Source organism: Heloderma suspectum, chromosome 1 (assembly GCF_057233095.1).
Source record: "Heloderma suspectum isolate Gila_16-S chromosome 1, 16-S_ref, whole genome shotgun sequence".
Classification (NCBI taxonomy): domain Eukaryota; kingdom Metazoa; phylum Chordata; class Lepidosauria; order Squamata; family Helodermatidae; genus Heloderma; species Heloderma suspectum.
The window spans coordinates 240,174,540-240,191,572 of NC_139458.1; the positions used below are offsets into that span (position 1 = coordinate 240,174,540).

Genomic DNA, 17,033 nt, shown 5'->3' on the forward strand with positions numbered 1-17,033 from the left:
GACTATGAGTGCTACTCCATTTCTTCTAAGGGATTCTTGCCCACAATAGTAGATATGATGGTCACCTGAATTAAATTCGCCCATGCCTGTCCATTTTAGTTCGCTGATTCCCAAGATGTCGATGTTCAATCTTGCCATCTCATGTTTGACCACCTCCAACTTACCTTGATTCATTGATCTGACATTCCAGGTTCCTAAACAATATTGTTCTTTACAGCATCGGATTTTCTTTTCACCACCAGACACATCCACAGCTGAGTGTCCTTTCGGCTTTGGCCCAGCTGCTTCACTCTTTCTGGCGCTACTTGGAAATACCCTCTGCTCTTCCCCAGTAGTATATTGGACTCCTTCCGACCTGAGGGGCTCATCTTCCGGTGTCATCTCTTTTAGCCTTGTGTTACGTTCCATGGGGTTTTCTTGGCAAGAATACTGGAGTGGGTTGCCATTTCCTTCTCCAGTGGACCACATTTTGTCAGAACTCTCTGCCATGACCTGTCCGTCTTGGGTGGACCTGCACAGCATAGCTTATGGCTTCACTGAGTTACACAAGCCCCTTCGCCACAACAAGGCAGTGACCCATGAAGGGGATTGCTCTGTGTGCATTCACCCTAATCCAGCAGCTATTTACGACACTGTGAACTCTCATCCTGGTCCTGCAGCCACATAACAGAATTGCTCCTGAGGCTTTGCACCTTACCCTGCAGCTACTTACTATAATCGCCAAGAAGTTAGACTGATCCTGCAGCTACTGACATGGATGATCCTGTGTTGTAACAAGGGTTAATAAAATGTATTGTTGCTGCATTTATTTCATTTGGGATTAAAATAGGAGAAAGAGACATCCCCCACCCATCCACAGCGGAGGAGGCATGTCTTGTGACAGCCACATGAGACAAAGCTGGTAAAGGGTGCTTTGCTGATGACCACCACCACTGCCTGAGCATCCAGGAATAGGTTGGATCTAGGAGTACCTTCAAGTTGTGGACCTGTTGTTTCAGAGGGAGTCCAGTCCTATCCTAAACAGGCTACACACCTACTCCTGGATAATAAAATCTCCCAACCAACAGCACTTCTGTCCTTAAGCTTCAGTTTATTCGCCATCATCTGCTCCCAAACTGCTAGCAGTTCACAATTTCCAATGACTTCCCAGGATCGGACAATAGGAATGAGACAGAGAACTGGCTGTCATCTCCATAGCCCACATCTCCAGATGACCTCACCCAGTGTTTCATGGAGATGTTAAACAGCATGGGAGACAAGGCTTTGGAGTGGGCCAGCAGTCTTCCAACTCCAGCTTCTGAGACCTATTCTGTAAGTAGGACTGAAACCACTGTAAAGTGGTGCCTTCCAACCTGGCCAGTGTGGCCTGGGAAGATACCATAGTTAATGACATCGAAAGCCCCTGTGAGGTCCTGGGAAATGAACAGGGTTGCACTCCTTCTCCTTGTACGGTACATCCACCAGGGCAACCAAGGCAGGTCCAATTCCCAGCTACGTTCATCAAGCCTGATTTCATCTTGACAGCCCACACACATGGGCTGTGTGGAGGTGTGTAAATAGAACTAGATACTTTCCCCTATAGGCAGTAGCGCCCATATAAAGGAAATATGAAGCCTTTTAATTTGAAGTAAAACTGCAACTGGGCAATCGATCCAGGGTAAAAGAGGTGTGGCAATGTATGTTTTCACAAAGGGATGCTGCAAGAGATAACGGGATATTGCTATGCAGATGTGGTTTTTATTCATTGGCCATATCTCTTGCCATCTTCAGCTGGCTTCAAATAAAATTAGCCATGTATTACTCCTTGCCCTCCAGAGCTAAGCAACAGCACAAGAAAATGTAGTGGGCTTCAGGAACAAGATGCAACATTCACTGCTTTCCAGCATAATGGCAGTCAAGAAAATCTAGAGGCACTGAGTAAGCCCTCCACAGAGACTGATCCTTCTGAGTTTGTGTCAGGCCCATAAATATTGAGTCAGTATTAGTTCATTCTGATAATTAAGTAGGTTATTTTTTGCCTCCATTTTGTCTGTGTCAGGCATGACCCTTCCTTGAAATCAAATTCCTCTTCATCAGCTTCTCCTCACCATTGTAGTACTCCTTCACCTGAAACAAATTTTGTAAAATAAACTGACCAATTGGTTAAATCCAGACTACAGAAGCCCTCCCCATGTGAGCAAAGTTGCATATATATTCAGAATAAAATATTGGTAGGTTATTTCCTGTATAGAGCAAATGTTGCTTTATTATACATACCTCTGAGTTTGATATTACTCCATATCATACATACTAATAGCAAACTCAAGTGCACAGTTATAACAGCTATGTAGCCAAATCAGCACTACTGAGAAACAAGAGGGAGGAGATATCAGCAATGCTTGCAGGAGCCTGAAGGGTTTTCCCTGGATTTCTGTAAACCTCAGGGTGCAACTCCCAGTAAAAACAGCCCAATGCGGACTGAGCATATTCAGTAACCACAGAATGCTGCGTGTCTGTTGGGAAGAGGGATGACAACGCCCCCCCCCCCTTGTGTGTGTAGGTAAATGGAGTGTCCTGAAAGAAGTCATGGCTAGCTGGCTGGAATCCTGAACAGACTCATTCTGCACTTGTTTATTATACTGAACAATGGCTGAACAGTAGCTCTTTGGATACTTCGCTATAGGAATCTCTTGTGCCATCACAGGTTGTCTCTACTTTACTTCATTCATTCCTGTGTAAATGATTGTTTTTCCTTCTCCTCCCTGGTGTGTATAAAAACTGGGTTGCATTTGTTGTTTGGAATCTTACTGGCAAGCTTTAAAATTTTATAAAGTTGCTATCCAGTAAAAGATAGCAGGTCTCCAGTGATTGAAACTGGACTGCTCTGCTGGCAAAGGGAATTGGTCTAATAAGGGGCATTACTTCAGATATTTTGATTTTTTTCCTGGGTTTTCTCTCAAGGCCTTTTACCCAAGTAATGCTAAGAATGTTTTTTTTTTTTATTCTGAAATGCATAATTTGTCAATGATGCCAATATAATATACAAAGAGCCATTTAAAAACCAAATATACATTTGCGTTTAATTCAAATTACAAACACCAGAAATGCAAACAATGATCAAGTATCACTTCTGAAAATGGTCTTGGAACTTCTTCATAAAGGGAAAGGTGAGCTTGCTAGGGAGGATGCCTCCCCCTGTTCTGGCTGTCCCCATTCTTAATCTGAGCTGCCAGACATCTCCACAAGCTCAGATTCATTCCTAACTCATAGGATTGCACCCCAAGACAGTAATCCTCTGCTCCCTGGCTGGGGGATCATGGGGTAATGTGGAAGCATCTCTCCACCAGCAGAGAGGGAGGCCTACTAGCAGGGTGGCATGTCTGCCTCTGGTGGCCTGATGCAGCAGTGGAAAACTCCACCACTGTCACAGTTTAGTGTTCTGGGAGTGGGGGGCTGAATGAGGCATTCTGGGTATTTGTCAGGGAGGCCAAGGATCCACAGGATCCTAAGCTCCCTCTTTCCTCTGACCCCCCCTCCCCTAAACAGGCTCCTGAACTACATGAGCCCAGGAAAGCAGAAAAGAAAAACACCAGGGGATGGATGGAGGAGGAGCCCCCACCCCTACCACATCAAACTGGCAGGGCTCTGGATGCGGCAGTGGCTCTCTTACAGATCGCCACCCCTCACCTGCCCCACCCCAGGTATGATGGCTCTATTAATAACAAATATGATCTACAGACCCTTATGATATATTGAAAAAGAGGAGCGAATTAGAAAGATAGAGGAACTGGTGATGATATTACAAATGCCACAATCATTATTTTTATGTTATTTATTTTAAAATATTTATAAAGCAATAAAGCATTAAAACAATGAAAAGCATCCTAAACTTATTTATATTTATGTATAACCCATAAATAGAGCCCTCAAGGTGGTGTACAAAAAGAAAAGAACATTAAAACAAAGCCAACACCAGATGAACCAGATTAATAGCAGCATTATCATTGAAAGAGAAGCAGACTCAGCCCTGAATTAAAAGCCAATGGAATATCTGAATAATTTATAGTAGAATAATCATAGTGTGATGCAAATAAAAGGTTATGATCTTCTATGTAAATGCAGTACACAAATTCCATCAGTATCTTTATTACACAAAGATATATTTGTAACGCTACCACATAACGTAGTGATTGAAAAAAGATTAGTAGCAGATAGCATATCTCAAAATCAGCCATGCACAGGTTAGCAACTTCAGGGGCAATCTGTACCATTTTAGACCCTGGGTTCAGAAGATGCTCTGTGGTTGTAGGTTTCTTTTATGGTTTGATTTTTAGCAGTGGTCAGATTACTCAGGGAAGCAAGGCAAAAAGAGGTCAGCATCACTGAAAGCACAAAGTGAGGCTGGAAGCCACACAGGGTTGTCGGTATGTTGCTTCAATAAGGATCAGAGCAAGACTGAGGTTTAAACAGGAGCAGTATTGGATTTAGGTTGCTTTGCCCCTCCCCCATACTTACCGAGGCTTTGTCTCTTAAAGGGGCCTGGCCTGTTTTAGCAATCTGAGGCTGCAACAACATGGGAGTGGCTGTGCCATGCTAGTTCCCTCATGGTCCAAGTCCTCAGAGTCTGAGGATGGTAATGCAACCTCCTCTGGATGCAGGGGAGCTGGCCCCTGAGGTCTTTCTGGAGAACTGGGTCCCAGGGAGGTGGGAGCCTTAGGACACCTTTCCATAGCCGAGTCTTCTCTCTTAACTCTGGAGCCTTGTCTTCTAAGGACAAGGGGTCAGATTGCTCTGAGAATGAGGGTTCAGGGTCCTGGTCCATGTCACAGTTGTGGAACCTGTAGCTATGCCTTTGGTTTGCCAAAGCAGCTGACAATTAAATATGAAGTCATTCTCACATAAGACTACTTCAGCCAAATCTAAAATAAAATGAGCAGGTGGATATCTGGTGGATTAAGAGTTAAGAGTTTTCTCTATAATTAGCAGAGCTACTTGTTGGGGAATGTTTGTATGATGAGACCTTACATCCAGGGTTACCACAGTATCCCCCTTGTGTATGCCATTAATATTTCCAAGTTTATTAATAAAATCTGTGGAATCCCATATATGCAACGTCATATTTGGTATGAATAGTCTCAGAAAGAATAAACATATTGATTACAAGAGGTAATTACTGCCTGAGACGAAAAGATCTGAGGTAAAATGTATCTGAGGTAAAATATAAAAAACTGGAATCCATGTTTGATGATTTCATAAAAATCTATATTCTTGGTTGGAAACACAACCCATAACAACAAGACCCTTCTCCAGAATAGTACTGATGGTAGTTATAATAGATGTTGCAGGTAGTTATAAACACCCATCTTTCCAAGTATTCGTCTGCAAGCTAACCTCCCCGTACAGGGATTTTGTGAAGCTAATGACACTCTGAGCTCTTCAGAGACAATGAAGTAAATACATTCAGGTACAAGGTTGAAGAGAGGCATGAAATATGAAGCTGACCCTTGCTCCATCTTGCACACCATCTGACTCACCACTGGTGGCTCTCCAGGGCCTCAGGTAGAGGAACATCTCCAAGATCTTGCAGAAGGAGATACAAGCGACCTTCCGCATGCAAAGCATGTGCTGTGCCACTGAGCTATGCTCTCTCCCACATGTCACATTTCTATTGTACTGTGAACAAATGTGTAGACAGAAATCTGATCAAACTGGAATTTGCCCACTCTCTCTGGTTCAAGATGAGGCTTCCAAAAACATTGACCCTGTTATTTGATTCAAAGGACAACGTGGGAGAAGTTTTCAGCCTTCGTACAATAATAACAATTTCTTCTTCTTCTTCTTCTTCTTCTTCTTCTTGAGATATTGAGAACTCAGATGTAGAATGGACATTTTACCCAAGTTCTGGTAATCATACTTATCACATGGGAAAGAAGTGCATCTTTGATGGTATCCACCTCCGAAACAAAACCACAGCATCTGAAAGGACACTGGAAATGTGTATAGGAAAGAGGAAATATGGTAAAGCCACAGAAACTTTTTATTCTTAACCGTGACATCTTAAAGGCATTGTTGATACTCCAAACCTTGGAGTTTTTTCCCCCCCACATAACCGTATGCAGATTTTCCACCTGCATTTGAGTTATATCTATTCTTAAATTTCCAAAGATAGAGATAATTTCTTTTTTCTATACCTATAGCTTTGTCCCTTGTCCCTAAGGGTGCAATTTTATGGAGATAGTCATCAGCCTCTGAACTTGGAAGCTGACAGCTATCCAATGCAGGGTGGCTGGAGCACGGAGGTGATCCTCACCTTCATGATCTGGGCACCCTGCATTTTTGGCTAGACAGGCAATTTCGCCTGTCTACCCGGGGATCTTTGGAGTGGGAAGGGGCGGGGGAGGCTATGTGGCACATAGGAAGCTGTGTCACGCAGCTTCCGCAGTCTTCTCCCCTCCCTGCCCTTGGACTACCCCCTTTTCCCTGTCTCTATACTCCATTTCCGGGTGCGGAGACACAGCTGGTGTGGAGAGAACCACGCTGGCTGTGAAGGGACGGGGGAGGGGAGTGTGGTTTCTGGGCTCTGAGGTTGAAGCCCAGGTTCTACCCTCAGATCCCAGAAACCAAATTATCCTATGGCCCTCTACACAGTGTCTGTCTAGTGGCCATAGGATTGTGGCCAAAGGCTCTGAAATTACAAGCAGAACTAAGTCTTTTTATTCTATCTTAGTCTCTCAGAGTTTTGTTTAAACTGCATTTACTATTTCTGTGACTCTTTTAATATATGTTGTTGAACTGTTGATTTGTTTATTACTTTAACACTTATTTGGATTGTTTTGGTTTTATACATTGCTTTGTACCCTGTGAAAAAGTGTGTGTGTGTGTGTGTATATATAAAAATACTTTGGTGTAAACACTTTTGGCATGAAAAATGAGGGCCTGAAATATTTCCCAAAAGACCTCCTTAAGCTGAATACTTGTGCTAGGTTGCTTCTTTTTACCTCCCTGATTGGTTACAGCTTCAGACCATTTTTTTCTTATAAGTTGCCTTCTTCCTAATAGCAGTGACAGCATCACATACCAGTCAGAAGTTGCGGGGGGGTCGGGGGGAAGTATGTCAGCAAGTTTCTTTAGTACCCAGGATGCAATGCACATGACCTTGAAGCCTTAAACCTACATAGTTCTGAAGATACTGGAGGTGAGTTGTTGTGAGGGTTGGTTGGCTACCATTGTGCATTCAAGTTAATGAAGAAGCACTGCTTTGCTGAATCCTGTGGATAACTGATAGTCACGGATCAGGACTGTTCACCAGATGGGTTGCTGAGTGAGGCAGGGTCCTTTCCAAACACTCTTCGTGAGTGCATGCTGCCCCTGGTGCTGCTTCAGCAGCCAGAGCTTCCTCTAGTGCCTCGTGGAATGTGAGCTTGTCTCTTCGCAGACACCTCTGTAGAGCCCCATCATATAGGCTACAATCCAGGCAATCATGCAGCATCTCCTTCAAATTTGGAACATTGCAATGCTGTACCAAACATCTCAGCTTGCCTGTATACAATGAAATACTCTCTGTTGGGTCCTCATTGCATTTATAGAAGGAATTACATTGTGCTGTTTCAGATGATTCTGGGGAGAAATGCAGCCAAAATATCCTCATGTGGTATACTCACAACCTTTGCTGGTGCAAGGAGGGCCTGGGCTAAGGCGAAGGTATCTGCCGACGGACACTAAGTAATACAGTGTGCTTCCTCTCCAGTTTGGCTGCATGCTTTTCCTATTTGCTGGAGAATGCAGGGTTAAATTCTTCAATATGCCCTTGGGGAGCCATAGAATATGTACACTATCATCTGTTATTCTGTTTTAAATATTTTATATATTTACACTGCAGGTAGTTTTTATTTTGGCTTTATAATGTAGTTTTAAATTTTTATTTTATGTTTTATTGTGCTGTATTTTATGGTTTTAATGTTGTGAAGCACCCAGAGAGCTTCAGCTATTGGGCAGTATAGAAATGTAATAAATAAATAAATAAATCAAATAACTTGGGGTGCACACTGACCTGGAGTAACTTCCACAAGGCTTCAGAGAAAGGCTTAAGCCAGGCTCCAGCAGGACTGTGTTCTACCTCTCTAGCCCATGAGAAAAAATGTTATGTGGCTCTGAAGCATCTCAGCTGTTTTGCCATTGAAGTATATCATGAAGAAAAGGCCGCACAGGAAGGATGTCTGAGGATTCCGTTTGAGGGGTGAAAGTCAAATAGATTTTTTCCAACTCAGCCCTGTGGATTTAATTCCATTTTCCCCTGCTGGTGCCAACACACTCAGCAGCAAATTGAGGTAATACGCAGATTCCGTTTTGTTTTAATGGTGGCAATTTGCACATTTTTTCCTCCGCGTTCCGTCATTTGTGCAAATTGTGATTTGAACAGTTGTGGGGGAGGGTGACAGGTCAGGAAAAGGGGGCTATGTCACCCACTTAGCAGGCTGATCCCCAGGGTTGAAGTGTTCAACAGACATTTGTGATTCCCCTGCTTCCAGTCCACATTTTCCCAAGTTTCAAGCAAGTGCTTTTAACACAGATCTAGCCACCCCACTTTCATGGCTACTAATTCTTGCTTCCCTGAAAAATCTGTAATATCAGGTAAGCATAATGTGTATCCATATCATTGATATGGTGGTCTGTAATAGTCACTGCCCACTATGTTGTTATTTTTTTTCTCCATTTACTTATCCCCAGTTGCTTTTCACAGGGCTACCATGTTCATTCTCTGAATTTCTGTGCAGGTATACACATTTTTTCCCATATAATGCTACTCCCCCCCCCTTTCTGTAAATCTGTTCTTTTTGAAGTTCACCCTTTAATTGCTGCATTCCAGTCATGGGAGCCATCCCATCAAGTCTGTTATACCTATCAAGTCATATTTACCTTCCTGTAGTAGGAGGGCCATCATTGCAAGGGAGCTGAGACGTTTTAACATTGACATAGCAGCACTCCAAGAAACTTGAAGAGCAGGAGAGGGACAACTGAAGGAATTAAAAGGAAGTTACACCTTCTTCTGGAAAGGACTGCCTGAACAAGAACGACAAATACATGGCGTAGACTTTGCTATTAAAAATGATCTTATGAAGCTCTTGCCAGAAGTTCCTACTGGCATTAACAAATGACTCTCAACCCTCCGAATAAAACTCGCCAAAAACCAGCAGGCAACTATTCTAAGTGCCTATGCACCAACAGTTAGGGATGTCAGAGAATTCCGCCATGGATCTCAGTGAGGCCGAATGCCAGTGCATTCAGCCCCCCGAAATCTGTGGCGGAACGGCCTGCCACCCCCCGCCCCCCGCAGATCCCCCCCGGGATGAGACTTACCTGGGGCGGATCTTCTGGGCGGCGGCGGCTCCGGCGGCGGCTCCGGCTCCGACGGCGGGCGGTCTTCCGACTGGCTGCCGCTGCTGCCATTTCCAGGCTTGAGGGGGAAAAAAAAAAGACATGATAGGCTATGTAAATCTTTACGTAGCCTATCATGGTTGGGGGTGGGTTAAAAAAAACACGCGTACGCAAATAGCGTAGCGGGCGCTATTTGTGTCCCCTTTTGATTCGCCGTTTTAGCCTACGTAAAGATTTACGTAGGCTAAAACGGTGAATGAAAAAGGGACGCAAATAGCACCCGCTACGCTATTTGTGTTCCCCTTGATTTTCGCCATCATAGTCTACGTAAATATTTATGTAGATTAAGACAGCCAAAAAGAAGGAACGCAAATGGTGGCGGCCATAGCCGCCGCCATTTGCGTACACGGTTTTCTTTTTTCTTTACCCAGAGCCCTCCGCAGCCGGAAATCTGGCTGCGGACGGCTCTGGCCTGGCAGAGCCAGGCCGGGCTGGCTGCTCCGCGGAGCTGCCGCAGAGCACAGGCAGCCGTTCGAGGATTCTGGGGGGAGGAACGGAGCGCCTCCCCCCCCGGCCAGGATTCCGGGGGGAGGGACGGAACGCCTCCCCCCCACCATCAACATAATCCGCGAAAGGTAAGTCACTTTCGTACATTTGTACCAACAGTAGATGCTGATGAAGACATCAAAGAAAAATTTTACTCCCACCTGGACACCATCTTATCAGAGATACCTAAGGAGGATAAAATCATCCTCCTGGGCGATTTCAATGCAAGAGTTGGGCATGATTTTGATTTGTGGCCAGGGACCACTGGGAAAGAAGGAGTTGGCAATAGCAACCAGAATGGAATTCTACTTCTGACTAAATGTGCAGAGCATAATCTTGTCATTACCAACACACTTTTTTGTCAGAAAAATAAATTTAAAACATCATGGAAGCACCCCCGGTCAAAGCATTGGCATCTTCTAGATTATGTAATTGTCCATGCCAAAGATCGCTACGATGTACTCCTCACTAGAGCCATGATGAGTGCTGATGACTGCTGGACAGACCATCGATTAATTTGTTCCACCATGGCCATTAAGATTGTCCCTCGACATAGGCTCCAAGGAAGAAAACCAAGGTGTAAAATGAACACCCAAGCCCTTCAAGACCCTATTAAGCAAGCCTGCTTTCAAACAACCCTCAAGGAACATCTACCTATGGAAACCCCTGACAATGTCGAGGAACACTGGAATAAACTGAAGACTTCCATTATCGCAGCCTGTGAACAAACTATTGGATACCAAACTAAGAAACATCAGGACTGATTTGATGAGAATGATAGGGAGACTGAACATATTATTGATAAGGAAAGGAACATATTTGCCAAATATGGCAAAAAGACGTCAACTGTGCCACTAAGAAAAAAAATCTACGCCAGTGCAAAGGCTGAGGTCCAAAGAAGAACTAGAGAACTTAAGAACACCTGGTGGATAAAGAAAGCTCAAGAAATCCAGCATTTTGCAGATGCCCATAACGCACGGGGCTTTTTTAATGCCACAAAGGCCATCTACGGACCAACAAACCATGGTACAAACCCCTTACGCTCAATAGATGGTGCCGAACTTCTAAAGGACAAAGTGTCTATTATTGCACTGCGTTGGAAAGAGCGTTACCACAACCTCCTTAACCGTAACTCTATTGTGGCTGATGAGGTTTTCTCGCAAATCCCACAAAAACAAACCAGAGATGAGCTTGCAGTATCCCCTAGTTTGGAGGAAGTCAGTAAAGCCATTAACCAAATAAAAAATAATAAAGCTAGTGGACCCGATGGGATCCCTGTTGAAGTCTTTAAAGAAAGTGGGCCTGAAGCTACACAACAGCTTCACAAGCTCATTGAAAAAATCTGGATGAGGGAGGAGATCCCAGCAGACTTGAGGGATGCCATAATTATCACTCTCTTTAAAAAGGGTGATAGAACAGATTGTGGAAACTATCGAGGCATCTCCCTTCTAGCTATGGCAGGCAAAATCCTGGCAAGGATCCTCACAAACCGCCTTCTACCTATCTCAGAAGACATCCTCCCTGAATCCCAACATGGCTTCCGCCCTTCCAGCGGGACAGTGGATATGATCTTCACCTCACGACAGCTCCAAGAAAAATGCAGGGAGAAAAACCAACCCCTGTACATGGAGTTTATTGATCTGACTAAGGCCTTTGACACTGTAAATCATACTGCTCTCTGGACCATCCTTCTGAAAACCAGATGCCCTAATAAATTTGTGAACTTCTTGCGGCTCCTCCATGACGGCAACAATCTTGGATAACAATGGCTCTCAAAGTGATCCATTCAAAGTGGGATCAGGCGTTAAACAGGGATGCGTCATTGCTCCAACCTTATTCGCTATCTTCATCGCTATGATTCTATACCTTGTTGAAGGGAAACTTCCCACTGGTGTAGAAATCATATATCAAACAGATGGAAAACTTTTTAATCTCAGTAGGCTGAAAGCAAAAAGTAAGGTAATTACATCCTCTGTCATAGAACTTCAATATGCTGATGATAACGTAATCTGCGCACATTCAGAGGAAAATCTCCAAACTATCCTAAACATCTTCGCAGAAGCATATGAAAACCTTGGCCTCTTGCTTAACATCAAAAAAACCCAAAGTGCTTTACCAGCAAGCACAAACCAATCCCTCTATAGCGCCATCAATCCAGCTTAACGGTGTGATGCTGGAAAATGTCGATCACTTTTCTTATCTTGGCAGCCATCTCTCCACAAAAGCCAACATCGACGCTGAAATTCAGCATTGCCTGAGCTCTGTGACTGTAGCATTCTCCTGAATGAAGCGTAGAGTGTTCGAGGATCAGGACATTCGCAGGGAGACCAAAATGCTTGTTTACAAAGCCATTGTACTACCAACCTTACTGTACGCCTGTGAAACATGGACCATCTATAAACGCCACTCCCAACGTCTCAAAAAATTCCACCAACGCTGCCTCCGAAAAATTCTGCAAATTACTTGGGAAGACAGATGAACTAATGTGAGCGTACTGGAAGAAGCAAAGACCACCAGCGTTGAAACAATGATTCTCCAACATCAGCTTCGCTGGATCAGCCATGTTGTTCGAATGCCGGATTATCGTCTTCCAAAGCAGTTACTCTATTCCCAACTTATGAATGGAAAACGGAATATTGGTGGACAGCAAAAGAGATTTAAATATATTCTTAAAGCTAATCTAAAAAAATGTCATAAGCATTGAGAACTGGGAAGCTCTAACTCATGAGCGTTCCAACTGGAGGTCAGCCTATATTAAAGGCGCTATGGACTTTGAAGAAGCATGAGTACAGAGCGAAAGGGAGAAACAAGCTCAGCGGAAGGCACATCAAGCAAACCCTCACCATGACCGCCTTCCACCTGGAAACCTATGTCCTCACTGTGGGAGGCTGTGTAGATCCAAAATCGGCCCTTACAACCACCTGCAGACCCACTGCTAGAGATTAATGTATTGATTGACCTATCTTCTATGAATCTTTAAAGAGTTATCTATATAGACTCTATCTTTGGAAGACAATCTTACTCAGTCACAAGTGATTGCCATGAAGATGACTAGGAGTGCAGGCTCAACTTGGTCTTTCCCATACTTTGTACATTAGTGTATAGATATGAAAAGCCTTGAATATTCTATCAATCTTTTTATTATTTTATTGTGAGATTTGCTAGGCACCACCACAGCAGTCTCAGCTTCTCCTATAATACCTAAGTTGCTTACCTTTGGACTTTTGGCTACATACCCCATTTATGTGATGTTACTGAAGCCCAGTGAAGGTAATTCAGGGTAAGGCTCTGAATTAGCTTCATTTGCCCTCAGTGACATTGTCAAGTAGCCAGATCTAACTAACTGTGTCACGGCATTATCAGTATTAGGAAGAAGGCAAATGTTAAAGCATAAAGTCATGCAGAAACTGATGCAGCTGTTTGGGGCTGTGAACAGCTCACTCTGGAGCACCATTGCCACTAACTGAACGCTAGGCAGTGCAGTTTACTATCTGAAAGTGTGTTGGGGGCACCATAGGGTGCTTTTCGTTGGCTGTAGGGATATACGAGAATTTCATTTCCATTTCCAAATTATGCGAACATGTCCCATTCTCAATCACAAACATGAATGCGAACAGGGGTGCTTTTTTCGAGAAATGTTCACAAATTCCTGAATTTGTGATGATGTTCAAAAAATGGGTGTAGTTAAAAATGCATATATTTTTAAAATGCGCACTTTGAAATGCACATTTGGGGGGAAATATGCATTTTCACACTTTAGTCAATGGGGAAACAATGCACACTTTTGAACAATATGCACACAAATGTATACTTTCCCCCATTCAATTGAGTCAAAAACTAGGTCAAAAACAAAAATAGGAGCAAGCTGAAATGAGCTTGCTGATTCTCCCATCCCTGGTTGGGAGTGCTTCTGTTGCACAAATACATTTGCTCCCTTTCGTGGCCCTTGAAAAATCACCAAAAAGGAGGCACATTTTGTGGGGCACAGCCCTAAGTGCAAACCATTTTGGAAAATCTGGGCATTTACCGTTGATGCTTCATAATCCAAAAAGAACCAAAGCCTTTTATTACAGGCTCTGCTAGCTGTTCCCCTCACCCTGATAATTATCACCCTTTTAGCTTTTTAGTGAGACATCTGAGGCAAAAGAAGACTTTCTTTTCAATGTCTTGCATTGAACACTGAGGCACCTGAGAGGAAGTGGAGGGGGGAGGGCATGCCTCCTAAAATCTCACTATAAGCTAAACAGGAAATTTCCTACAGTCTAGCCCAGCCTTCCCCAACCTTGTGCACTCAAATGTGTTGGACTACAACTCCCATAATCCCCCACTAGCTTTGCAATGCTGTGCTAGCTGTGGGATTATGGGAGTTGTAGTTCAACACTGGGGGGCACCAGGTTGGGGAAGACTGGGCTAGGGAAATAATTAGCAGAGCCTGTAATACAACTACAAGCCTTTGGTTCGCCTATGGGCTACGTGGGTTAGGAAGGGTTGAAGTGCTGTGGAGCTGCAGTTTTTCTCCCTACTGTTAGCCGATAGTGACACTGCGTTTGCTAACTAGTATCTGGAGCAGTAGAAATCCCTCTTGGAGGTGTTGGTTTATTTTTGTGTAAGTAGCAATTGGTGTCTCAGACTTATACTAAAAAGAGATGAAAAGTTAATCCAACGGAGGGAGCAATCCTATGGCCGCTAGACAGTGGCTAGACGGCCATAGGATAACTGGTTTTCCAGGAACTGAACTTCCCCCACTTCTGTGCTGCCTCGGAGGCAGCGCCGAACAGCCCATCCTCCATACTTGCAAGAGGAGTGCGGAGCAGCCAAAAAGGGGCATTCCGGGGCGGGGAGGGCAGAAATGCCTGTACAACACATCCAATGGGTTGTACAGCAGCCTCCTCCCCTGCTCAGCCCTCCCGCTGTCTAGCCAAAAATGCAGGGGCGGAGAAGCACGGAGGGAATGATCCCCTCCATGCTTCTCCTGCCCTGATTGGGATAGGCGGTCACCTCTGAGTTCGGAGGCGGATGCCTATCTGAATAGGGTTGCGCCCTTAATATAGTAAAATCAAAATTACATGTCTGTTTTGTAATCTCAGAAAAAAGACAAGTTTTCCCTGAGTTCTCTAAAAGTATTATTCAAAACTGGTGACCCCTTTCCAAGTTAAATTGAGGGGAATTTGCCTCTCCAAAGCCAAGTGTGGGGGGGTTAAACCAGGGAACTAGCCAAGAGCCAGGAAGGATGGCCCAGGCAAATTCCTAGTCTGAACAGAAAAAGCCCCAAGAGCCATTTCTGTCAGGAGAGCCAATGGCCAGTCTGGGTGGGCAGAGCCTACTCCACTACCTGGGAACCCTTCACTGCCCAAACACAGCACATGGAGGAGGAGGCCTCTAACGCAGTGGTAGTGCACGTGCTTTGCATTCCGAAGGTCCTGGGTTCAGTCCCTGGATCTCCATGCAGGTCTGGGGAAGTCTTCTGTCTGAAACCCTGGAGGGCTGAGCTAGTCAGTGAAGACAATCATCCTCAGAAATTTAATGGCTGGAAGTTCCTGGGGAAGGTACTGACCCCTAAAGAATGACAACTAATGCTGAGCTAAAATTTCACAGAAGACATGTTTTGAGATTTCTCTTTTCTTACTCCAGTAGGTTCCTCAACTTTTTGGGTGTGATTCCCCCGCTACACACCACCACAATGCTCTCGAAGGTTGCTAACTACGGGGCATTGTGGAGGATGCAAGATGGGGATCAGGCTGCCAATGAAGTTGCTGCTGTTGCCACATACAGTGCCAGCACACACACCCACCCACACACCCACACGCACACACCCCCACACCCACACACACCCCCACACACACACGCACACACACACCCACCCACACACACACACCCACACACACACAACCATTAGGAAAAAAGAAAAACTGTGCTACCACCCCCGCCAATGGTGAGCCCCACCTGTAAGAAACTGTTGGAGAATTTCTCCTCCCCCTGAAGAAATTTGGTTGAAATTGTATCTGCCCACAAATAGGATGGAGAATTGCAAGAGGTCATTTCCACACTGCTCTACGTACACTTGGCCTCAGGACCAACATTCAGGCCTTTGACCCTAAAACGCCTTACCAGAGGGTTGGGGGCCCTCCTGAACAGTGTGAGATGGGGCACAGTGGCTGCTGTGGGGAGGATGAGATGGGAAAGTTCCCTTCTATTAACTTACTTAAGAGAGCAGTCCTATGGTCCCTGGGAGAATGCCCCAGGGACCATATGATTGCTTGCTTGTAAAATCCTTCCGAGGTCAGAGCCAGCGCTCCGACCTCAGAAGGGGGAGTTGGGGATGCACCCCTCCCCCACCCCCTCAGAGCTGATGTGGAAAAAGAACCACACCGGCTGCCTCTCCAAGGTCAGAAACCCAACCTTAGAGAGGGGGAAAGGGGGACATTCTGGTGGGGAGGAGACCAGAGAGGCCAGGATATGGGTTATCTTGAGCCTCTTCCAGCTTCCTCCCCTCCCCCTCCAAAGTGCCGTCACTAGATGAGCTAAAAAAAAGCTGGTCTAGCGAAATCTGCAGGGTGGGAGGACGGGGAGGCAAAGATCGCCTCTGCTGCTCCTCCTGCCTTGAATTGGACGACTGGTTGCCTCCAAGTTCAGTGGCTTTCAATCACCGAAGGTACAATCGATAGGACTGCGCCTAAGCTAACTTGTCTTAAGATCCAAGGCCAATTAAGGGTTGTTCTCCCTGTCCAGGGCAGCCCTCCATGCCTAATTCTCCAATGCTCAGGAGGGACCCCCAACCCTCCGGGGAGACTTTTCAAGGGGAGTGCAGGAGATAGAAAACTTTCCATAAATTTTCTTAAGTTTATCTATCTTAAGATCCAAGCCTATGAGTCTTTCAACAAGCAGACTTACCCAGTCATCAAAATAGTAGCATTTAAAAAGTGTCAATGCATATGGCACAGCAAATGATTGTATCCAAATTTTAAGACTTAAAATTTTAAGTTTTAGGTTTATATTAACATATATTTAAATTAATGTTTTGGAGTTTATGGGCATCCAACCATTCTTATAGGACTGCTTGCTAAGTAGAAACATATCATTTTTTTCTTACTGTTCAAACTTGGAAAATATGCTTTGGTACAGATTCCTTATTT

General features: G+C 44.6%; 1 protein-coding gene across 1 annotated transcript in view; it reads left to right on the forward strand.

Moving 5' to 3' along the window:
- Positions 1 to 3,295: 3,295 nt before the first annotated feature.
- Positions 3,296 to 17,033, forward strand: part of SPATS1 (spermatogenesis associated serine rich 1) — a 35,076-nt gene continuing 21,338 nt past the window's right edge. Inside the window, exons 1-3 of the mRNA XM_084808151.1 lie at positions 3,296 to 3,300; positions 3,526 to 3,680; positions 5,839 to 5,997. Coding sequence (XP_084664277.1) covers positions 3,296 to 3,300; positions 3,526 to 3,680; positions 5,839 to 5,997 — 319 coding nt within the window. The remainder of the gene's footprint in view (positions 3,301 to 3,525; positions 3,681 to 5,838; positions 5,998 to 17,033) is intronic.